This window comes from Saccopteryx leptura, chromosome 1 (assembly GCF_036850995.1).
Source record: "Saccopteryx leptura isolate mSacLep1 chromosome 1, mSacLep1_pri_phased_curated, whole genome shotgun sequence".
Classification (NCBI taxonomy): Eukaryota; Metazoa; Chordata; class Mammalia; order Chiroptera; family Emballonuridae; genus Saccopteryx; species Saccopteryx leptura.
The window spans coordinates 308385258-308411076 of record NC_089503.1 but is presented as its reverse complement, the minus strand read 5'-3'; the positions used below and the strand labels follow the sequence as shown (position 1 = coordinate 308411076).

Here is a 25819-nt window from a genome sequence, read left to right as displayed (position 1 = left end):
AAGCCAGATGAGCCTGCGCTCAAGCTGGTGACCTTGGGGTCTCGAACCTGGGTCCTCCACATCCCAGTCTGACGCTCTATCCACTGCGCCACTGTCTGGTCAGGCACTTCATTCCTTTTTGTTGCTGAATATCATTCAGTTCTGGATTTATACCAACCTTGTTTGTCCATGTATCAGTTGATGGACATATGGAGTATTTCTACTTTTTGGCTGTTATGAAATACAGTGGTCCCTTGCCTATTGTGGGGGTTAGGTTCCAGAACACCCCCCCCCCCCCCCGTGATAGGTGAAAATCTACAAAGTAGCAACCTTATATTTATTTTATTATTTATATATATTTTAAGGCTTTATATTGTTTTCAATTTTTTAGGCTAGAAAATGCTTATTTTATCGCAAAAATAATTAAAATAAATATATGAAAATACCTATATACTGCAAAATCTCACGATATAGCAAAAAATCTGCGATACAAAATTAGATATATACAATTTTAAAATCTGCGATACAGCGAGACCTCAAAAAGTGAACCACGATATGGCGAGGGACGACTGTAATGCTGCCATGAACATTTGTGCACAAGGTTTTGAGTGAGCACATATTTTTATTTTCTTGGTTATACCTTGGTGGACTTGCTAAGTCATATGGTAACTTTGTTTTAATATTTTGAGGGTCTATCAAACTGTTTCCAAAGCGGCTGTACCATTTTACATTCCCACCAGTAGTGTATGAGATTCTAATTTCTCTGTCCTTTCCAACACATGTTATTGGCCAACTTTTTAATTATAGCCATCTTTGTGGGTGTGTGTGAAATGTTATCTCACTGTGGTTTAGACTTGCATTTCCCTAATTACTAATGATGTTAAGATCTCTTTATGTTATTTGCCATTTGTCTGTCTATCTTTGGAGTACTTCCTATTCAAATCCTTTGTTCATTTTAGAATTTGGGTTATTTGGCTTTTTGTGGTTGAGTTGTAAGAGTTCTTTTTTTTTCAAATTTTTGTCTTAAAATTTTTTAAAAAATTTATTTATTCATTTTAAAGAAGAGAGAGAGACAAAGAGAGAGAGAAGAGGGGTAGCAGGAAGCATCAATTCCCATATGTGCCTTGACCAGGCAAGCCTAGGGTTTTGAACTGGTCACCTCAGCATTCCAGGTCGAGCTTAATCCACTGTGCCACCACAGATCAAGCCTGTAAGAGATCTTTATACCAGTGGATTTCAACCACTGGTCGTGGGCTGGTGCTGGTCCATGAGAAATTTTGTGCCTGCTTTATACTGTATTCTGAATACAAGTCCCTTATTGGCTGAATGATTTACAAATATTTTCTTCCATTCTGTGTGTTGTCTTTTTACTTGATGGTGTCTTTCTCTCTACCCCCATCTTTATCAAGTTATAATTGGTGTATAGCATCATGTAAGTTTAAGGTGTGCAATGTGTTGATGGAAATACACTTATGTATTGCAAAGCGATTTTGCCAATAGCCTTAGCTAACACCTGCATCAGGTCATATAATTAACATTTTTAAATGAAAACATCTCAGATCTCCTTTCTTTGCAACTTTCAAGTATATAATAATTAACTATAATCACTGTGCTGTACATTAGATCCTCAGAACTAGTGGTGTCCTTTGAATTTTGATGAATTCCAATTTGTCTATTTTTTTTCTTTGTCACTTGTGTTTTTGGTGTCATATTGAAGACACCAAAAAAAGTCCTAATCAAAGGTCATGAAGGTTTACTCCTCTGTTTCTTCTAAGAGTTTTATGGTTTTAAGTTTATAACATATTTTAAGTTAATTTTATGTATGATGTGAGATAGAGTTCCAGCTTTATTCTTTTACATGGGGGTATCCAGTTGTCCCAGCACCATTTGTTGAAAAGGCTATTATTTCCTTCATTGATTTCTTTTTTTGGCACCCTTTCAAAAAATCAAATTTTTTTAAAATAAATTTTTATTGATGTTAATGGGATGACATTTATAAATCAGGGTACATATATTCAAAGAAAACATGTCCAGGTTATCTTGTAATTAAATTATGTTGCATACCCCTCTCCCAGAGTCAGACTGTCCTCTGTCACCCTCCATCCAGTTTTCTCTGTGCCCCTCCCCCTCCCCCTAACCCTCTCCCTCCCTCCCTCCTGCGTCCTCCCTCCCCCCACCCCTGGTAACCACCACACTCTTGTCCATGTCTCTTAGTCTCGTTTTTATGTTCCACCAATGTATGGAATCATGTAATTCTTGTTTTTTTCTGATTTACTTATTTCACTCCGTATAATGTTAGCAAGATCCCACCATTTTGCTGTAAATGATCCGATGTCATCATTTCTTATGGCTGAGGAGTATTCCATAGTGTATATGTGCCACATCTTCTTTATCCAGTCTTCTATTGAAGGGCTTTTTGGTTGTTTCCATGTCTTGGCCACTGTGAACAGTGCTGCAATGAACATGGGGCTACATGTGTCTTTACGTATCAATGTTTCTGAGGTTTTGGGGTATATACCCAGTAGAGGGATTGCAGGGTCATAAGGTAGTTCTATTTGCAGTTTTTTGAGGAACCACCGTACTTTCCTCCATAATGGTTGTACTACTTTACAGTCCCACCAACAGTGGATGAGAGTTCCCTTTTCTCCGCAGCCTCTCCAACATTTGCTATTACCCGTCTTGTTGATAATAGCTAATCTAACAGGGGAGAGGTGGTATCTCATTGTAGCAAAAAATCAATTTTATCATAACTGTAAGAGTTTATTTTGGGACTTTCCATAGTGTTCCATTGGTCTGTATGTCTTCCTTAAGCCAGTATACACTTCTTGATTACTGAACTTTGCATTAAACTTTGAAATCAGGAAGTAAGTCCTTCGAAGCCTGTTGTTCTTTCTCAAGACTATTTTGGCACCCATACTTTTTAAAAATAGTTATCTTTGCTGTGTTTTCTTTGGAGAGACTTAATTTATAAATAATGCAAATAAAGACTTAGGGGTAAAAACTAAAAAGGAAAACAGGATTGTCTGTGATTGAATCAGTGGCTGATGCCTAAATAATTTCTGGTTATTGAACTCCATTTATTTATTTACACATTCTTTTGGGTGTTCACCATGTGTTAGACACTGCCAGATCACAGGGAAACCATGATGAATAAGATATGGGGGCTCTACATATGAGCTTAAGTTTAATTCTGGCTTTCATGATTTTTTTTGGTTTTTAAAAAATTTTATTTAGACAATTAATTTTAACTGGCTTTCATGTTTTTGATTATAAAAGGTTTTGATTATAAAAGCTATGGCTGTAATCAAAAGCGGATGGACCATTAGGTAAAAAGTTTACACTCCTCCTATATATGAAAAAGCCCTACAGTGAAAATTCTTCCTGTTATTCTGCTAGTAGGAGTGAAAGTACAAGTGGGCCGAAGAAGAGGAGGATCTTCCAGGAGTTGCAGTGTTGAGCACTTTGAAGGAAATAATTACAAAAGCATCATATGTTCTTATTTATACCTTTGTGTGCACAAATATTTCCTCCCATTTGATAGTTCCCTTGAAGGCAAGGTCTTTGGTTTTTTCATCTTTCTGTGTCATCTAACAGTATTTTGAAAATATTAGGTATTCAATATAGATGGACTGAATGGTTGAATGGGTCAAGTAAGCCATAAATGAGTGCTCATATTGTATAACCTTCTACTAAATTAGGCTTTGTATAGCTTTTATTAACTATCATTTTTGCCCTCAAAGATCTAGATTTAATGATTAAGGTGAATATGAAACACTCAATATAATATACCTTTACAAAAGTAAGGTTTATTAAGTCAAAAGCAATATGAAAAGTAAATTGTACAAATAACCTAAACAAATTTTAACATATATACATGTTAGGAGTTACTTGAGTCCATAAGATGATATAGGGTGAGTGAGAAGTCTGGAACAGAGGTAGAATTTCATCTAGTTTTAAAAGAACTGAAGAAAAGCTGATTGTTAGAGAGGAGGGGCTAAAACTTTTCCGGGTCAAGAAGTTCTCAGTAGGGGTAGTGTTGTCTCCTTTCCAGCCAGGGGACTTCTGGAAATGTGTAGACTTCTAGCGTTGCCCTGGTGTTCAGGACTGCTACTGACTTTTAGTGGTTGGGGACAGGGATTCTGAAGTCCCACAGTGTGAGGTTAGGAATGGTTCTGCCCCAAATCTCAGTAGCTCCCTGGTTGATCTATACTAGTAAGAAAATAGATTTAGCTGTACAAGGAGGAAATAGTGTTTATAAGTAGTGTTTGTAAGCAAATTCTGGCTTTCTTGTTTGTTTTTGTTTTTAGCCACTGCAGATGCTGAACTGGGAAATGTGTATAGTTAGGTAGAGTGGAATATAGCAACAGAACACCTTAGGATCCTGGATGATTTTGATTGTTCTTAACATTTTCTTTTATCTTACAGTTTTCTTTTCTTTCTCTTAGAACGAGCCGCTGACCCCAGGTTATCATGGATTCCCAGCACGGGACAGCCAGGTTGGTATCTGCTATTTATAAATCAGATGGTATGTATATGTGTGTATGTATATGTGTGTGTGTTCATTTATCTAGGGATGTTATGATAGAATTTCCTGAAATTATTTATTTTGGAGAGTGATACAGTTGATCTCAGCAGTGAATTTACATTTAGGGATATAGATAAAATATACAGGGGTGGGCAAAGTAGGTTTACAGCTGTGAGTACATGCAACAGTTTATTCTTGTATTATGCTTTATTAATTAATGTATTACTTATCATATGAACAACTAACTGTAAACCCACTTTTGCCCAACCCTGTATTTCTTAATCCTAAAAGTATTATGTAATCACCTTACATTGTGGATATAATAGGGGAAAAATCACTCAAGTGCAGTCATAATTGCTTTTGCTTTTTCTTCTCCAGGCTGTATAACAAATGTAAACAAAGTTTTCTTGATGCTTCATAATTCTAAATGCTGGGCTTGTCTTTTTATTCTCTGCCACTTAGCCCCTGCTTACACAAAGTTTTTGAGTCTTGCAATATAATCTGCAACAAGAAAATTCCATTCTCCTCCCCGGGGGACTTGAGCCATATGGTTTTAATCAGGGAAGGCTTGCTTGAGAGAGGGAAGTTTCTGTGGTCTTTGTTTGGTGGGTAGGGGGGATGACTGTTAAAGCTCAGGGCCTGTTGCGGGTCAGAGCAGAACTGCATCCTACAGGACATCCTCTGTATGCGTTAGGTGAGTGTATGAAATGCCTTCCCTGTCTTTTGCTATTTGAAGCTTTGAGCAGAGGAGGCCAAAGCAGAGTTAGGGTAGAAGAACAGGCAAGGCTGCTTCAGAGAGATGGTGTGCCTTAAGACACCTAGCTTCTGACATTTACCGCCTGTTCCTTGCTATTTGGTAATGTTGACATTTTTTAGGAAATTGGAAAGGGTAGCTCCTAGGTATATCTTTTTTTTTTTTTTTTTTTACAGGGACAGAAGGAGAGTCAGAGAGAGGGACAGATAGGAACAGACAGACAGGAACGGAGAGAGATGAGAAGCATCAATCATCAGTTTTTTGTTGCAACACCTTAGTTGTTCATTGATTGCCTTCTCATATGTGCCTTGACTGCGGACCTTCAGCAGACCGAGTAACCCCTTGCTCGAGCCAGCGACCTTGGGTCCCAGCTGATGAGCTTTTTGCTCAAGCCAGATGAGCCTGCACTCAAGCTGGCGACCTTGGGGTCTTAAACCTGGGTCCTTCTGCATCCCAGTCTGACGCTCTATCCACTGCACCACCGCCTGGTCAGGCCTAGGTATATTTTGGAATGCTTATCTGCCATTCCTTATAGATTTGTCAGAAAAATAAAGTGCCATTATTAGGCTTGTCCAAAGAATATGGGAGATATGTGTCATCAGAATGGTCAGCCAGCATTGACATTGTTTCCTTCCAGAAATCAGTTGAATCTCTTCAAGCCCCTGAAGCTAATTATAAAAACTAGGATGGCTCTGTAATCAATAGTCACCTCTTTGTGGGGCCCTTCCAGATTTGAGAGTATATGCCCGGTTCTTGCACTTCAGTGCTGGGTTGGCATCAGAATACCCCTAGGTGTAGCATATGGAGACCAAGTCAGAGAAAAAGCATCGTTCTTCTCTGTGTTCATCTCTCTGTGGGATCATCACCTTTGAATTTAAGATTGTCTCTGTAGAACTTTTTGGTCAAAGACATTGTCATTTACTCCAAATCTGAAGAGACTATAAAGGGTTTTATTTTCTTTCTTTTTTGGGGGATTTACACTAGAGCTTTTGTAAGCATTGAAATCTATGACCTTTGATAGTAGTTTTATATCTTCTCCATACCTCAGAAAAATATTGCTGCCTAGAGATCTAGCCCTCAAGACTGATTGAGTAGGTCTAAGATTGGACTTTGTCATTCAAATGTTTAGCAGTCCTATACGTGATTCTGTTGTGCAGTCAAGGTCTGTGGGCTATTTTAAGGAAATGATGTTTTCTGTTTCTGTACTTGTCACCTGTGACCCTTAAAGTATAAGGGATCATGGTCAGTCTCTTAATCTAGTCTTGCATACTAATACACGTATTTACTTATTTATAACCTGTTGCTTATTTTGCATATAGGGTTATTTTAAAAGAATCTGAAAGGATACTGTATAATGCTGTGTTTGTCCTGTGGGGATTACTGGTCAGTAAGGAACCAAGCAAAAATTCAGAGGAATTTATTAAAGCACAAAAAGTAGGGTTTTTGCTTGGCACGACTTTATTTGTCCTTTCTTTTGCAGCAGGGACCACCTCTGTCACCTGTACACTCATTACTCATACTGTCTCTCCTGTAGGCCTAGTAGACCCTTTGCCATGGTTTAAAGCTGCTCATTTACTTGAGGCACATTCTGATGGTGACAGGTTTATTTTAGTTTATTTTCCTGGGCTTTATTTTGTTCTCTGGCTGAATCTTTGAATTCAGGGTCTTAGAGAAGTGCGAATAGGCAAATATTGAATAGCTGCTTGTTGTGTTTGATGAATACAGAATCCAAATGAGTACTGCTAATTAATGCACCTAACCTTGTGAACTCTCACTTTGTGTTCTGAGATTTGGGAGGCATTTGTCAGTGTGAAACACTGGTCACTGAGCAGCCTGCGCTGGGCAGAAATGGAACTTGTGATCTTGACATCTCCCCAGAGTTATTTGGCTCAGCAGATCCAGGAACTGGGGATAGAGGAAGGTGAATTTTAATTGTGTCATCATTTGCATTTAAAAAGTTCTTTTGCTGTTTCTTTCTAAATAGATGGAAGCCATCCTCAGGCAGGATTGTTATCAGCATTCACTGGTGATTTTAAAAGAGATAACAATCACAGTTTTTTGATTGGAGTAGAGCCCTTGCATCAAAATTTTCTCATCTCATTCTCACAACCACCTTACGAAGTAGATAAAGCAAATATTCCCTTTGGAATAACATAAGGAAACTGAGGCACACAGAGATAAAAATGATTTATCCAAGGTAGCAATACAAGTTAGTAGCTGAATAAGAACAAATATTTGTCTTCTATTTGTTGACGGTCCTTTTCTCTATACTGGGAATTTTTTTTTTCTTTTTTCTTTCTTTTTTTTTACACAGAGAGAGAGAGTCAGAGAGAGGGACAGACAGGAACAGACAGGAACGGAGAGAGATGAGAAGCATCAATCATCAGTTTTTTGTTGTGACACCTTAGGTGTTCATTGATTGTCCTCTCATATGTGCCTTGACCGTGGGCCTTCAGCAGACCAAGAAACCCCTTGCTCGAGCCAGCGACCTTGGTACCAAGCTGGTGAACCTTTTCGCTTAAACCAGATGAGCCTGCACTCAAGCTGGTGACCTTGGGGTCTCGAACCTGGGTCCTCCACATCCCAGTCCAACGCTCCATCCACTGCGCCACCGCCTGGTCAGGCCTATACTGGGAATTCTTGATTCAGCCTAGGAGAAATGTGGTCGTGTGCATGTGTTTTTATTTTATTTACTATTTGGGGGCTTTGTAGACCCTGTGAAGTTCGACCATACAAGTTCCTCAGCATGAAGTACACTAACATTTCATTGTTTTAGTGACCCTTTTCATCCTGTTATGAAGTCCCTGGCAGTACACTTGAAGTAAAAACCTGTGAAAGAAATGAGGGGAAAAAAAGTACTCACCACCTTGTAGAGGTTTTACTCTTTTATACAAGGCAACTTAGCCCTCTTTCCCAATCAATTAACAAGCTTTATGGGATGGCAGTCCATTGCTTTTATAAAGTACTTCACTGTGCTTGCCAATGTGGTCTCTGTGGAAGTGGATGAGACAGACATTGTTCCAGATTTATAGAGGTGAAAATCAGCTCAGAAAGGCTGAATGTTTTGTCTAAGGTGATGCAGAATTTTAGGTTGATGATATGATGTAGCGGTTTAGATTTCTAGCTGTTTTTTTGTGACTTAGGTGTATATGCATGTGCTTATATGAGGTCTCAAGTGTTACTTAAGATTAGAATATTTTGTGGGTTTGTAATATGTTTTAAATGAGAGAATATTTATGTACATTAGCTCCAGAGTTTTATATAGGAGAGGTTTAGGAGCCACAATTTGATTAGGCTGAAATCTGCGTAGCAAGCTTACTATTTTTGATAACTTTGTTTATTTGTGATGGCTTTTAGGGGGCTCCTGGGACAGACAGTGGGAAGCCTAAGGCCAGTCCTTTGCCATCTTTTGGTGCCACACTTTTGTGTTTGATATAATTAGGGTGAACTTATAATTTATCATTCATATTTGTCACTTTTGAGAGTAAAAAGGGATGCTAATGTTTGAAACAGTACTAGGCAAACCTGGATGAATGGATTAGGATGAATGGTCACTCTCACTATAAAGAAATACAGTGAACCTTCTCTTAACCAGAGTACTCAGGATGTAGGGTCATGACACAGGGCTGAACACTGTAGGCCTGCAGCAGTGCCATTCAATTTGAGGTGAAAGGTAATCACACAAACTTTTGGTTGGGTTCAGGTGTTGAGTCAGCTGTGGAAATGGGAATATTAGTAAGTTATAAAAACTAATGTTTGTAAACTACTTGACAGTTTATAATGTGTGTTTCCATGTATAATAAATTTTGATCTTCACAATAGCTCTGCTAGATTGGGCTTTTTACCTGTATTTTGTATAAGAAAACCAAAGCAGAGATTTGAAAATGAATCCCTTTCCCAAGGTCACATAGATAGTAATGGCAGAATTGGACTTCAGCCTCGGAATTTTAGCCTCCAAATCTTGCAATTCCCTTTTGTGTTCTTCTGATAGTGTTCTCTCTTTGAATTGGGGGTGTTCTCTTGCTAGTGTGTCAAGATAAGATATGGGAGCCTGAAAAGTCTTCATATGACGCGGAGGTCCCTTGAATAACTTATTTCTATCAATTTTTCTTTATTTGTTATAAATAGTTCATGGTCCACAATTTATCTTTTTGTATTTTTAAATACACTATAAAGAAAAACATTAATGTCATGATGTTGAGCTCTTGATCTGATTTTTTAAATGCTAAGCCAGTGGCTCCTTAAATTTTTTTCCCTTTAATTTTCTAAAATTCCACTGAAGAGCCACAGTAGGGATATATTTAGATGATTCACAGGAATAAGAGGAGATATTTAAATTGACATATGTGACTTAAACAATTGGAGATTTAAGTTCAGAATGGCAGCCATACTTTTAATTTAGGAGGATAGATTTAAAATGACAAGGGATACATTTTTTCCCAAATATTTTATTCTCAAGAATTTTTTTAAATTTCCCTTTTTCTTTTTTATTTATTATTATTAAGTAAGAGGTGGGGAGGCAAAGACAGACTCCTGCATGCATCTGACTGGGATGCACCTGGCAAGCTCCCTTTGTGCAGTGCTCTGCCTGTCTGGGCACTGTTCTGTTGCTTGGCCACTGAGCTATTTTAGCACCTGAAGCATGGCCATGGAGCCATCCTCAGAGCCTGGGGCCAAGTTTGCTCGAACCATTCAAGCCATGGCTGTGGGAGGGGAAGAGAAGTGAGAGAGAGAGAAGAGGAGAGGGAGAGAGAGAGAGAGAAGGGGTAAGGGAGGGGTAGAGAAGCAGATAGTCACTTCTCCTGTGTGTCCTGACCAGGAATTAAACTTGAGACTTCCACACACCGGACTCACACTCTACTGCTGAGCCAACCAGCCAGGGCTGTTTCTCTTTTTCTAACCAGTTCTCTACTTTATCCCTGGAATGAACTTTATTTCAGTCCATTTTTTTGTAAATGGAGGCAAAGGAATGATAGCTACTTTTCTTCCCTTGAGGAGAGTTAGAATCGGAGATATAGTGAGGATCAAGAATATTTTCAGTCTAAAAGAAGACAGCAACTATACTAGTAAGTAGTACCTTTTACATTGTGGTCTATTTTGCGCACATACACATATCTTTGTGAATATAACTTAGAATTAGTCTTACCAAGTAATACTCACTCTTACTTTGTTCTAAGCACTGTGATTTCTTTCTTTTTTTTCTTTTTCTCTTTATTTTGAGACAGAGAGGGAGAGACTGGAAGGGGGGCGGATAGAGCTGAAATGAGAAGCATCAACTTATAGTTGCTTCACTTTAGTTGATTGCTTTTCATGTGTCTTGACTGGGGGGCTCAAGCTGAGGCAGTGTGACCCCTTGCTCAAGCCAGTGACCTTTTGTCTCAAGCCCGTGACCTAAGGATCATGTCAATGATCCCTGTGCTCAAGCTGGTAAGGCCCTGGTCAAGCTGACGAGCCAGTGCTCTAGCAAACTTGAGGTTTTGAAACAGGGCCTTTGGAGTCCTGGGTGAATGCTAAGTCCACTGTGTCACCACTGGTCAGGCAGCACTGTGATATTTTCAATTCTGTTTCATTTTCTATTAAAAAAATTGTTGGTTTGACCAACAGTTGATTTACCAAAATTTATTTTCTTCCTGGACCCACTATATAATTTCAAGGTGTAGTTTTGAAAACAAAATTCTAATCATTGTTCTTAAAAAAGTAGCTGTAAAGAAACCTTAGACCCTTTAATAGTCACTTCCTTCTTCCCCATCCCTTTACCTCAGCCCTAGGCAATCACTGAGTTTTCTGTCTTTGTGGATTTGCATATTCTGGCAATTTCATATAAATGGAATCATAAAATATCTGTTCTTTTGTGACTGGCTTCTTTCACTTGACATAGTATTTTCAAGGTTCATCCATGTTATATCATGAATCAGTACTTCACCCTTTTTTGGTGGAACATTAGCCCATCATATGGATTGGTACAGGAGCATTGTTATATGAGTCTACTGCTTACCTCTGTAATTCCAACTCCTATAGTCTTACAAGTGGCTTCTGCTGCATTGACCATTCTTATCATTCTTTAACTTAATCTTGATCCCAGCTTCAGGCCTGTGCAGTCACTGTCTCCACCTTCAAATCTGCAGTGAGCTTCACCCAGATACTTAGTCTTTCTTATTTGAGTAATAGGTACAAAGCTTACTCCTCAGAGAAGCCTTGTCTTGACTTCACCAATCTAAAGTTGTCCACATAATAACCTGGCTATTCAGTCTTCTTCAAATTTCTAATAATTATCTGAAATTATCTAGTGTGGGTATTTTATTGTGTGTCTCTCCTACTAAAATAGAAGTTCTGTGTGAGCTGTGGCCTGTACAAGGTGATTAATAAATACTTCTTGAATGAGTAAATGAATATTGTCCTCAATTTAGTGCTAAGCCTTTAAAGATTTTAAGCAGGGAAGTAATATAATGTATTTTAGATTTTTAAAAAACATTTTGGTTGCTGTGAAGAATGAATTTTAGGAGGGCCTAAAAGAAAATGCAACCTTAGATGGCCTGTGCAAATACATTTATCATTTGATGTGTTTAATATTGATTCTCACCCTGGCTGGTGTCTCAGTAGATAGAGCGTTGGCCTGGCATATGGACATCCCAGGTTTGATTCCCCGTGAGGGAACACAGGAGAAGTGACCATCTGCTTCTCTTTCCTTCCTCAACCCCTTCTCTCCCTCTTTCGCTCCTGCAGCTAGTAGCTCAGTTGGTTCAACTGTGACCCTGTGCACTGGGAATAGATTGGTTGGTCCAAGCCTGTCAGCCTCAGATGCTAAAAATAGCTCTGTACTCAAGCACTGGCCCCAGATGGGATTGCCAGGTGGATCTCAGTTGGGGCGCATGTGGGAATCTGCCTTACTATCTCCCCTCTTCTCACCTTAAAAAAAAGAAAATATTGATTTCAGCTAGAACTTATTTGTTGAATGAGAAATTTTATTCTAACCCCTTCCCCCCCCAGGTGGAGACTAGATTAAAATGACTGGTGCAGAAGCAAAATGTTTCATACCCTTTATGTATCTCACAATCTATAATAATTTTCTTAATGGTCCCATTTTAAACTAAAAGTAGTTTTGCTTTGCTTTTAAATTACAGAACGTATGAAACCACTTTTTTTTTTCCTATTTAGAACGGGTTCCCAAACCTACGGCCCGTGGGCTGCAATGCGGCCCCCTGGTTCCAGAAGGGGCACCTCTTTTATTGGTGGTCAGTGAGAGGAGCATAGTTCTCATGGAAATACTGGTCATTTTGTTGATTTAAATTTACTTGTTCTTTATTTTAAATATTGTATTTGTTCTCATTTTGTTTTTTTACTTTAAAATAAGATATGTGCAGTGTGCATAGGGATTTGTTCATAGTTTTTTTTTATAGTCCGGCCCTCCAATGGTCTGAGGGACAGTGAACTGGCCCCCTGTGTAAAAAGTTTGGGACCCCTGATTTAGAACCTCACTTTCAGTCTTCATGTAAGGTTTATTCAAATGGTTCCTTTTCTCAAGTATGACATCAGTGGTTGAGGTCCTCCTGTGGTGTTGCCTTACGCCCTCTAGTGGATGAAGGGTACTTTTCTCCAGCACTTTTCTCAAACCATGTAATCAACTCTGGTTTAGGATTGCATTCTGCAGATAGTTTATAAGCTTTTCCCATTTTATTTCCTCTACTGCTTACTACTGTGTATTTAAGTTACATGCTTGTTCTATTATTTCTTTTTCTTTTTTTTCTGAAGTTGGAAATGGGGAGGCAGTCAGACAGACTCCTGCATTTGCCCCAACCAGGATCCACCTGGCATGCCAACCAGGGGGCGATGCTCTGCCCATCCGGGGCGTTGCTCTGTTGCAACCAGAGCCATTCTAGCGCTTGAGACAGAGGCCATAGAGCCATCCCCAGCACCCGGGCCAACTTTGCTCCAATGGAGCCTTGGCTGCGTGAGGGGAAGAGAGAGACAGAGAGGAAGGGGGGGGGGGTGGAGAAGCAAATGGGCGCTTCTCCTGTGTGCCCTGGCCGGGAATCGAACCCGGGACTCCTGCACACCAGGCCTATGCTCTACCACTGAGCCAACCGGCCAGGGCTGTTATTTCTTGATTTATCAATTTTAGACACTATCCTTTGGCCTGCTGCTATTGAAGACAAAAAAATTAAGTTTTACAAACATGCCTTTCAAATAAAGCCATTTTTTTGTTAAGTTAGGGTTCATTATTGATATGTGATTGCATAATAATCATATTATGACTATGTAAATGTTTTTTATAGTTGAACCATAAAATGTAATTATATTCCCTTTCTTATATATGTTTTGTTTCCTTTGGAGTTATTAAATATATACATAAATATATAGGAATAAATATATATATTTAGTAATTACTTTTAAAAAAGGCACTATATGAACTCCATATTTTAAAACCCACTCATTATAAGTGTATTTATTCAGTGATGTTATTAAATTAATTGAGTGTGCCACCATCTCTACAGTCCAGGTTTAGAACATTTCCATTATCTCCTCCAAGTTCTCGAGTTCTTTGATAGTCAGCCCCCACTCCTACTCCAGCCCAGGCAAATGCTGATCTGCTTTCTGGCACTATAAAACATTTTTTTCCTAGGCATTTTTTTTTTCTCTTTAAAGATTTTATTTATTGATTTTAGAGAGAGAGAGAAAGGGGTGGGGGGTAGGAGCAGGAAGCATCCACTTGTAGTTGCTTCCCATATGTATGTGCCTTGACCGGGCAATTCCAGGATTTTGAACTGGCGACCGCAGCATTCCGGTTGACACTTTATCTGTTGTGCTATCACAGGTCAGGCTCTGGACATTCCATATAAATGGACACACATAGTATGCCTGTAGTGTGTGTTACTTCTTTCATGTAGTATAATGTTTTTGAGGTTTGTCCATGTTGTAACATCACTGTATCATTACTTTTTATTGTTGAATAGTATTCCATTGTGTGGATGTATCATATTTTATTAATCCATTGACCAGCTGATAAATATTTGGGTTATTTCTAGTTTGGTTATTATGAATAATGCTGTTATGAACATTTGCATACAGTCTGTGTGGACATATGTTTTAATTTCTCTTGGGTAGATGTCTAAGAGTAGAATTGCTGGGGTTTATGGTAAATTCATGCTTAATTTTTTAAGAAACTGCCAAACTATTTTCTTTCTTTTTATTTTATTTAAAAATTTTTTTATTGATTTTAGAGAGATCAAGAGACAGACAGGTACATCGATCTGTTCCTGTATGTTCCCTGACTGGGGATTGAACTGGCACCTTCTGGGCTGCAGGACAGTGCTCTAACCAATTGAGCTATCTGGCCACGACATACATTTTTCCAAATGGCTTGATTTTATTGACCTTTTTGACTATAGTGAGTGTGCAGTGGTATTTTATTGTGGTTTAATTTTGCATTTCCCTAATGATTAGCAATTTGAAATACCTTTCCATGTGCTTATTATTAGCCATTTATATGTCTTTTTTGTTGAGACATCTGTTCAAGTCTTTTGCTCACTTTTTATTGGATTTGTTTGTCCTCATTATTAAGTTGTAAGAGCTCTTTAAATACAGGTTCTTTGTCAGACTTACAATTTGTAAGTATTTTTCCTCAGTTATCAGATTTTGCAAGACATATCTTCCCTTTTTTACCCCCATAAAACAAAGCTATTTGCTAAGTTTGCATAAACTGCATAACTCTCATATAAAAGAAACTGTGAAAACAGGCATTGACTGTCTCTATTCAGGCCTAGTGATAGCTTCAAGGGAGATTGGCAGGTTTATAGTGGCTTTGTCTTTGGCTGACACAGTGTTCTCCATACGACAGGCATGTTTGGGCAAGAAAGCTCTTCATGTAGTTGAGACAAATTATGCTGCTTTCTACATGTCCCAGGGATGTGGTATGGTAGAGGATCAGCCAGGTTCATTGGCTTTTTCCCCCTTTAAGACACTGTAGCTTCTGTGTAAGACCATTTCATGAACATTTCTCTGCAGACATGCCCATACCCCCACACCCCACTCACCAGCCTACCTCTGGTCTTTGGATTTAAATATTAGCTCTGCCATTACAGGCTATATGACTTTGGGCAAGCTTTTCCCTCTGTCTCTTCATCTATAAAATAGAATAGTATCTACTCTGCAAGGTTGTTGTAGGATTAGAGATAAGATATGTAACTTTCTGGGCATGTAATGGGGTGAATAAATCATTTTTCTCATTTATTTTATAGAAAAGAAGCCTTTGGGAATCTTTATAAGGAAATTATTAGTTCTCAGAGCCTCCATTTGTCTATTTCCTCATTCTCTTTTTGATTCTTAGTTATTCACCATGTGGAATGAATTATATTGGTAGATTTGCAATTTCTATCTCAGAAACATAGCTTTGCCATATTTTTAAGAAAAATATATTTGTGTGAGGAAATGAAATATGTGTAAGTTTATTTTCCTAAATCATTACAGGTTTTGGCAGTGTCAATAAAAGAAGAGAGTAATTTTTGAGGCTTTTATGACTTGAACAGAATTAGGTCCAAACTGAGCCAGATATTGAAGACTCTTCAAACTTATCTGGCTCATTGTTAACCTCTTCTGATATTTCTTCTGCTCTGTATATCTCCTCACAGTCCTTCAAATAGCTATCTTGAATATTTGTTTCTTCCTTTAGTCCTTTTTCTTGAAGTGTTTCTCCTTTTCCCAGCAGAATTCTAGGTTTCTCTGGCCACAATTTCTGTCATTTATGAAATGTATCCTAATTGTCTCTTCTAATTCTTAGAACTCATTTAACACACTGTCTATAGCAAGGGTCCCCAAACTACGGCCCGCGGGCTGCATGTGGCCCCCTGAGGCCATTTATCTGGCCCTAGCTGAACTTCCGGAAGGGGCACCTATTTCATTGGTGGTCAGTGAGAGGAGCATAGTTTCCATTGAAATACCAATTTGTTGATTTAAATTTACTTGTTCTTTATTTTAAATATTGTATTTGTTCCCGTTTTGTTTTTTTTATTTAAAATAAGATATGTGCAGTGCGCATAGGGATTTGTTCATAGTTTTTTTTATAGTCCAGCCCTCCAACAGTTGAGGGACAGTGAACTGGCCCCCTGTGTAAAAAGTTTGGGGACCCCTGGTCTATAGCATGAGCATTTCCATAAGGTTCAGGTCAAGTTAGTTTGGAAAATATTGTTAAGAACGTGAACAAATTATTTACTTTCTCTAAGATTCAGTTTCCTTATCTGTGAAAGTGAGGATAATAGTACAGAGGGTCCTTGGGTTATGACACAGTTCCATTCCTACGACAGTGACAGAACCTGAATATTGGTGTAAATTAAAACACACCCTAACGTAAGTTACTTACCAATCCTAACACAGTTGTAAAATCATAATCTAGAACATAAAAACACAACTAAGCCACAGAAAAAGGAAAAGGACATAAATATACTGTACTGTAGTAACAGAAAAAATGACAGAAATTGAGTAAGCTGATACACATTTTAATTTTTTAAGGTTTTTATGGTGAGCGTCATAAACTTGAAACATCGTATGTTGAGACTGTCATAACCCAAGGATCCCCGTCTTTACTTTGTAAGGTGGTTATAAGGATTAAATTGTTAAGAATTTTCTAGGTTAAGAGTGACTTATTGGTTGATATTGTGAAGTTGCACTAGCCTCTGCCTTTAGCTTTCCGTGTAGTCTAGAAAATCTCTTCTCTTCTCTGGGCCCAAGTTTCTTCCTTTTCCTTTAAGAGCTCTTTGGTTCTAATGGGTTTGATTTTGTGGCTCTTGGGAGTGTTATGCTTCGTTGTGGAAACAAAAAGGGCATTTATCACTTAACCTCTTTCCTCTAACTCTAGCAGGGCTGCTGTGGATTCTGTGGATAGATGAGTGACTTGAACCAGAAGCATAGAAGTATGTTGGGCTTTTCTTCTCACCTGTGTTCTGTACTTGGTTTCTTCGTCACATCCTGCCTCTTAGGCCATGGTTTGACTTCTTCCCCCATCTTTTCCTCTTTTTGCTCAGTTTAGATTTGCTGTGATTTTTGGCTGTCAAACAGTTTTTATTTGACTTTTGACACAATTGCTTTAAGTATTTTGTGAATGGATGGATCATAACTTCACTGTTTGGCTTTCTAGTTGATTAACCTATTTAGACAATTGATTTATTATAAGAGGTTTTACTGTGGCCATCAAAAAGAATTATCTGGCTAAAGTTTGTTAATCACTGAGACTACTTATAAAGGGAAATTACAGAATTTTCTTTATTAGCAATTTTTTTTTTTACAGGGACAGAAAGAGAGTCAGAGAGAGGGATAGACAGGGACAGACAGGCAGGAACGGAGAGAGATGAGAAGCATCAATCATCAGTTTTTCGTTGCGACACTTTAGTTGTTCATTGATTGCTTTCTCACATGCGCCTTGACCATGGGCCTTCAGCAGACTGAGTAACCCCTTGCTTGAGCCAGTGACCTTGGGTCCAAGCTGGTGAGCTTTTTTGCTCAAGCCAGATGAGCCCGCACTCAAGCTGGTGACCTTGGGGTCTCGAACCTGGGTCTTCCGCATCCCAGTCCGATGCTCTATCCACTGCGCCACCACCTGGTCAGGCTTTATTAGCAATTTTAAAAATTAAGAACTTTGTCTAGAATGGCTTAGGCCTGCCAAGTAGTTAGTAGGCTATATTCTTGCTGCAGTGGTTAGTACCGCAAAGAGCAGATGGTCTTCTCACAGCCAACCCCGACTACCATGTTGTGAGCTACTTTTTTTTTTTTAACCCTTTTTTTAGATTTATTTATTTATTTATTTTAGAGAGAGGAGACACACAGAGAGAGAGAGAGAGAGAGAGAGAAGGGAGGGAGGAGCAGAAAGCGTCAACTCCCATATGTGCCTCGACCAAGGAAGCCCGGGGTTTTGAACTGGCGACCTCAGTGTTCCAGGTCGATGTTTTTACCCACTGCGTCACCACAGATCAGGCTTGTGAGCTACTTTTAAGAAGCTTGATATATACTGCTCACAAAAATTAGGGTATATTTCAAAATGAATATGAAACAATAAAAGAAGCATTTGATTTTTTTTAAACAAGAACATCAGAAAAGTAATTAACAAGTTAAAGTTGTTTATTTACGCAGTTGAGATGCAAACTCAATTAACGTGATTGAGTAGCAAGTGCCATATTGATGCAGGTGAACAGAAGCATGTCAAACTGGATGAGAAATATCCCCTAATTTTTGTAAGCAGTATATTTCCTCCACCCTTTTGTTCTTCAACAATTTTTAAAATCATTCAACATGAATCTAAGTCATTCAACAGATGATTAAGAATGAAACCAACTAGTTAAAAGATAAGACAGAAGGTCTCATAATTGACAGACAATATAGTTATGTGTTTCAGTAACAGATTACTTACTTTTATTAGCAGTACTTGCTGTATATACCATTATACATTATAGAGAGTCAGGGGAATACAACAGATGACTTATGGTCTTTGTTAGAAAATTTGGTGCCACCAGAAAATAATTTCAGCAAGTTATATATAATCATGCTTTTAAACAAAGGCACAGTTCTGATCTCACTGGAGCCTCAGTACTCTGCTTCACTTTTATCTGCTGAAAACTCTTCAGTGGACGTTCTAGTCTGGGCCTTCCATGATCTGGTCCATCTTTTCCTTCTGTGTCATGTAAGGCAGTGGTCCCCAACCCCTGGGTCGCGGACTGGTACTGGTCCGTGGGCCATTTGGTACCGGTCTGCAAAGAAAGAATAAATAACTTACATTATTTCCGTTTTATTTATATTTAAGTCTGAACGATGTTTTATTTTTTAAAAAAATGACCAGATTCCTTCTGTTACATCCGTCTAAGACTCACTCTTGACGCTTGTCTTGGTCATGTGATACATTTATTTGTCCCACCTTAAAGGCCGGTCTGTGAAAATATTTTCTGACACTAAACCGGTCCGTGGCCCAAAAAAGGTTGGGGACCACTGTTGTAAGGGATTCTGTGTTCTTGACAACACTGTGTCAGGTCAGGGAGGAATAGCTTGGAAATCAGATACGGGTTTTAATTCTAATTTCTTTACTTATGGTGCTTTTCATGTTTAAATACAGTCCATCCTTTGAGTTTCACTTTAAATGCTACTTCCTCCACAAAGCCTTGCCTGATGCCCTTGTGTGGAAGTAGACTCTTAGTGTCCACTCAACTCCCAAACACATTCTTCCTACCCTGCGTTGATGCTTTATCACTGCCTGTTTGATTATGGAGAACAGGTTTGGTGATCCATACAGTTCTCTGAGAACAAGGATATGCTTCTTCATATTATTTTATACTTTGCACCAAGTAAATGCCCAGTAAGAATTTTGTAAAGGGGTAAATTAAAAAGTAAACTTATATTCAGCCTTCCTGAAATAGAGAGACTTCTCTGTTGGGATTTTTTTCCTGTGGACAAAGAAAAAAGCATTATTCAGACTTTTGCTAGGTTTTTATTGCTATTGCTTTTCCAGAGCGATATGAAAAATTAATACTTAAGAAGCTAGATATCTGATCTTTAAGCAAGAGTAAGACTCTTACAAGTTTTGTCAAGTGGATATTAAATGTAAATCTGTCGTTTTATGGAGCTACAGAAGACTCTTAAAACACTCAATAAATATCCTTATTGAATTAGTAGAAGTTTTCAATAGGAGACTGCTTGTGGCTCTCCTGTTATTAAGCTTTTTCATTGTTCCTTTGGAACACCATTAGACCATGCTCTCACAGCTTTGTGGAGGCACGTGGACCACAGGATCATCTCAGCTGCAGATGCTTCTAACTTCTTCATTCTATTTCATTGTTAGTACAGGGAACTCAGACGTTAATTCTTGCAGATGTGTCTTAATTTCAGGGTAACATGAATTGAACACTGATTATGTGCCGGGCCCTGTATGAAGCATTTAGCTCAGTGGTCCCCAACCCCTGGGCCGCTGATGGGTCCGTGGGCCATTTGGTACCGGTCCGCAGAGAAAGAATAAATAACTTACATTATTTCCGTTTTATTTATATTTAAGTCTGAACGATGTTTTATTTTTTTAAAATGACCGGATTCCCTCTGTTACATCCGTCTAAGACTCACTCTTGACGCTTGTCTCGGTCATATTATACATTTATCCATCCCACCCTAAAGGCTGGTCTGTGAAAATGTTTTCTGACATTAAACCGGTCCATGGCCCAAAAGAGGTTGGGGACCACTGATTTAGCTAGTATTATTTTATTTCATCCTACTTGCAGTTGAGGAAACCAAGCTCAAGGAGATTTAAGTCATTGCCCAAGGCTATGTTGCTATTCATAGCTGGGTTTTAAATCTAAATCTGTTAGATTTCAAATAATGTTTCAGTTTTTCAATTATAGTTGACTACAGTATTATATTAGTTTCAGGTGTACAATATAGTAATTAGACATTTACATAACTTATGAAGTCATCACCTCAATAAGTCTAGTACCCGTCTGACACCATACATAGTTATTACAATATTATTGACTATAATCCCTATGCCCATGATGGCGAACCTATGACATGCATGTCAGCACTGACACGCATAGCCATTTTCGATGACATACCAGAGAAGTATGGGGCCGCATGCGGAAAAGGACGTTTTATCCTTGGTTCCTGCACGGCAAGGTACAATAGCTGAGGATAAAACATCTACTGTAGTGTAGACACTCTGTGCTGGAGGTCTGTAGGCCAAAACAACAGAACTCCGGCACAGAGTGTCTAGTTCTGGAACTTCCGGTTAGGCCGTTAGGGGATCTTTGACCTCACTTCCGGCTGGTGGAACAGGGTGCAGCGGAATGCCACGCAGGGGATGCATCTCTGGGGCCCTGTGATCGCCGTTACCAGCAACCACATAACCACAGCAACCATCATCCAATCTACTGTTCTGGGGTGTTGTGGATTTCTAATTGACCATCATTACTGAGATAAGTGAGGGGAAGGCTGGGAGAGGCAAGGGCCTGTGCTATACGTCTGTTTCCCGCCATTAGAAATAGCGGCAGCCATCTTAATTTATATAAGATGCAACTTGCAGAATTTCAAGACAGCATCTGGGCTCAGGTGTTTGTCGACTTGAGGTCAAAGCTTGAGAATCTGAAAAGGTGCCACTTGGAGAATCAAGAGCAGTGCCACTACAAACAGGAAATTTGGAGTTCCTGGAACCGATTACCAGACACCTTTAGCACCCTGAAAAATATAGCAGTGGCTTTACTCACAATTTTTCCCTCTACATACTTTTGTGAGACCCTATTATTCTCAGCATTAAATAATATCAAAACCAACAAAAGAAACAGTTTGACAGATGAAGTTAGTAGCGCTTGCTTGGGCTTGAAGTGTACAAAATACCAACCTTCAATTGAAGATTTAGCCAATGAAATTCAGCAACAAAAAAGTCCCTAATAGGCAGGTTAGTTAAAGAATTCCCCCTCCCCCTCACTAATCTTAGTTCACGGCACCCCACACAAGTTAAATAATATCAAGACCAACAAAAGAAACCGACTGACAGATGAACAAAGAAGTCACTAAGCAGGTAAGTTAAATAATTAGTTTTTGGTTTATTAAATACAGTTATATATTACAATTAAACATTTTTGTTATTTAAACTATAAATATCACGAAATTATGGTTTTTTTCTCGAAGTGACACACCACCCGAGTTATGCTCGTTTTTGTTTTTTTTTTCTTTACAGAGACAGAGAGTCAGAGAGAGGGATAGACAGGGACCAACAGACAGGAATGGAGAGATGAGAAGCATCAATCATTAGTTTTTCATTGCGTGTTGCAACACCTTAGTTGTTCATTGATTGCTTTCTCATATGTGCCTTGACCGTGGGCCTTCAGCAGACCGAGTAACCCCTTGCTCGAGCCAGCGACCTTGGGTCCAAGCTGGTGAACTTTTGCTCAAACCAGATGAGCCCATGCTCAAGCTGGCGACCTTGGGGTCTCGAACCTGGGTCCTCTGCATCTCAGTCCGACGCTCTATCCACTGCACCACTGCCTGGTCAGAATGCTTGTTTTTTTTGGCCAATTTTGACACACCAAGCCCAAAAGATTGCACATCGCTGCCCTATGCTGTACTTTCCCTGGTACTGTGTTTATAACTGGCAATTTGTATGTCTTAACCTATTCCCATTTTTACCATCCTCGCACTCACCTCCCATCTGGAAACCATCAAGATTTCAAAGTTTGTGATATTTCTACTATACACGTCTTTTACTTACTTTTACTTATATGTTTATTTTTTCACAACTTACTTTTATGTTTGATTTTTCTTTGGTCAGTAACAAATATATCTCCCTATTTGCTATACTTCTCAGTGCTTTACTGAGATCAAAGTTCTGTTTTATATTTCTGTAATCCTGTATAGTTTATCTAATGCTTTCATATTCATTCTCATTTGATCTTCATGTGACCCCAGTGTGGTCTGTGTGCAGGGGGTTAGAGTTTTAACCTCCACAGGTAGATGAGGATATTAAGCTTTCAGTTTTGTGAGAGATTTGCCAAAGGTGGTTCACAGCACCCCACACAAGTTAAATAATATCAAGACCAACAAAAGAAACTGACAGATGAACAAAGAAGTCACTAAGCAGGTAGGTTAAATAATTAGTTTTTGGTGGTAATAAGTGGCATAGAGCTTAGCGTTTGTTTTGAAGAGGTATGCTTACTGTCAGACTATTTTAACAGCAAATTCTCTTTTTCAAACTAATTATATGTACATAATATATAAAAAATATAAGTAAGGAAGTCTTAGTGGAAAAGATATGGAAGGCCTGACCCCACCCTCTGGGCCTCCTTTTGCCTTTGAGGCCTCTCTGCTGACTGGAACACCGTTTAACACCACCAGGAATGATCAGAGAACTTTGGTATCAGGCAGGTCTGGACTCAGATTCTAGTTTGGACCTCTCTTATCTCTTAGGCTTAGATCCTAAACCTGGTCTATAAATGGAATGCTCTTAGAGGATTTCTGATAAATAGTAACTAAAAACATGTGAAAGCCTAGTACAGTGCCATCTGCTTCTCTGGGGGAGAGGGTGGGTTGTCGGGCGGCACAGGTTGGGGCTATCCCTGTGCAGGACTCCTGCTAATTGGCGTGGGAGCTCTCTGCTGAGACAGGGCCTTCAGAGCACTCAGGACCCAGTACTTCGGCCCGACCGGAGGTTCACACATCGTATTTATCAACAGTTTATAACAGGGACGGGCAGACATTTTCCGTAAAGGATCAGGGAGAAAATATTCTAGGCTTTGTGGGCTGTGCAGTCTCTGGTGCAGCTGTCAACTCTGCTGCTGTAGCAAGCAAGCAGCCATAGGTAATATGTGAAGGAGTGAGTGGCTGTGTTCTAATAAAATTCCACATGTGGGCACTGAAATTTGAATTTCATAAAAAATTTCTCATGTCATGAAATATTGTGCTTCTTTTGATCCCCTCAAACCATTTAAAAAATGTAAAAACCATCTTAGCTTATGGTCTGGTCTATACATGTATTAGAAGGGGCATAGGCTAGATTTGGCGCATGGACTATAGTTTGCCAACTTTTAATTTGGGCATTGCCTGTTGATAACCAGTGTAGTTTTTGACCTTGTGAAGATGAACTTAATTTAAAAATGATTGCTACTAAGGAAGTATTGATAGTAGGAAAGGCTTAATTTTCACAATAGAAAAAAAGTGAGTTTTTTTTCTGCTTTCTCCTTTCAGGAAGAGTTATGTGTTCATTAGTTTCTTGATCCTCTATAAAGTGGTAAAAATGCAGTTGTCCTTGTCTTGATAATGGACTAAATGAAAACGGTGTCTAAATAAAGACTGTATCATATAGTGGAAAGACCATGAGTCATGCAGGAGTCAGGAAACTTGATTTTGTCACGAATTCTGTGATTTTGTATATTTCACTGTACCTCTTTGGGTTCTTCAGTTTCCTCATATAAATGAGGAAGTTGGAGATGATAATATTAGAGGTCTTTGCCAGCTCTAAAATTTTCTCAGTCTACTTTAAGTTGTCTGAAATGGTGCTATTAAACAATTTTCAATTATAGAAACACTTAGCACTTCACTGGTTAGTATTTTTTTAAAAATGCCAACAGGAATTCACATTGCGTTGAAGACTGTTTGTAAAAGGAATTCTTCCCACCATACTAATGCTACCCATTTCTGAAATGGAATGCAGTTGTGATTTAAATTCTAAATACCTTTACAATAAATACTACTCACTTCTTGTTCTGCCATCTTAAAGCAATTGAACTGTTTGGAGATAAGCTGCAGGTACAAAGAGAAGGGGACTAGGAAAAGTGGACAAAGAAAAAGGCTATCCTGACTGTATAGGCTTAGGAAAATTTCTTAACTGGCACCTTTCACTTGTCTGAGTCATACTCCAAGACTCTTGGATCTCCTGGGATGGGAGGAGGAAAGGGACGAAGCAATGGAGCAAGTGACTATGTCTGTTCTTGCCAACAGAGGGCACCCAGAGCAAAGCAAGTGCTCTGTGACACCCTGGAGAGTTCTCCCTAGACAGGGCATCTTGCAGTGTATTCACTATATATCTGTCTCTTACATTTTGTTTGATCCGTGCCCACATTCTCAGACATTTTGTCCTATGGTGAATCAGATACTCTAAATGCAATTCTTATAATTGTTATTTGCTTCCAACGTCTGTGGAGAACCAGTGCCCTCAGTGTCTCAGAGTGAATTATCCCATATTGTAAAGTCTGGGATTTGGGGGAAATGAGCAGTATTAGGCTCTAATTTAATTATCTACTGAGCAAATATTTCTGAAATATTGTTCTGAAAGAGTACTTAATATCTTTATAGTTAATTGTAGGATGACTTTGCTCTTGACTTGAAGCCCAAGGTCACTGGCTTGAGCCAAGGGGTTACTGGCTCGGCTAGAGCCCCCCAGTCAAGAGACATGTGAGAAAGTAATCAATGAACAACTATGGTGCTGCGGTTATGAGTTGATGCTTCTCATCTCTCTCCCTTCCTCCCTGTCTGTCCCCCTGCCTTGCTAAAAAAAGATTTTGCTCTTATTACCTAGAGCAGTGGTCCTCAAAGTGTGGTTTCCAGAGCAGCATCTTCAGCATCACCAAGGAACTATGCAAATTCATAGTCTCCTCCTCCCCACAGGCCTACTGAATCAGAAACACTGGGGATGGGGGCCAGCCATCTGTTTCAGCAGGCTCTTCAGTGATTCTGATGCACAACCAAGTTGAGAACCACTGCCAGAGAGTAAGACCATGTGCCAAGCAATCTGCTGAGATGTTCATCTTCATCGGCATTTTCCAGATGAGAACACCAAGCCTAAAAGGTGTCAGTGACTGCTAAAGTTGTTCATATGATAAGTGGTAGAGATTTGAATCCTGATCTTTTTGACTCCATAGCTATTCTATAGTGTCTGTTAAGAAAATGATAGAAGCATTATATTATTGAAATTTATTTTTTAAACATCCTTAAGCTCTTTTTCTTAAAAGTAATATACATTTATAAAGGAAAATTTAGAAAATACAGTAGACCAAAAGAATGAAATTAAAATTTCTTCAATATATTTAATTTTATCTTTTTATTATTTGTTG

At 38.9% G+C, this 25819-nt stretch overlaps 1 protein-coding gene across 14 annotated transcripts in view; it reads left to right on the top strand.

Annotated features, from left to right (window-relative positions):
* RBFOX2 (RNA binding fox-1 homolog 2) overlaps positions 1–25819 on the top strand; it is a 314189-nt gene that overhangs the window by 104939 nt on the left and 183431 nt on the right. For all 14 annotated transcript variants that reach the window (XM_066358283.1, XM_066358285.1, XM_066358281.1 and 11 more), the window contains exon 2: positions 4425–4475. In XM_066358283.1, the coding sequence (XP_066214380.1) occupies positions 4425–4475 (51 nt within the window). The remainder of the gene's footprint in view (positions 1–4424; positions 4476–25819) is intronic.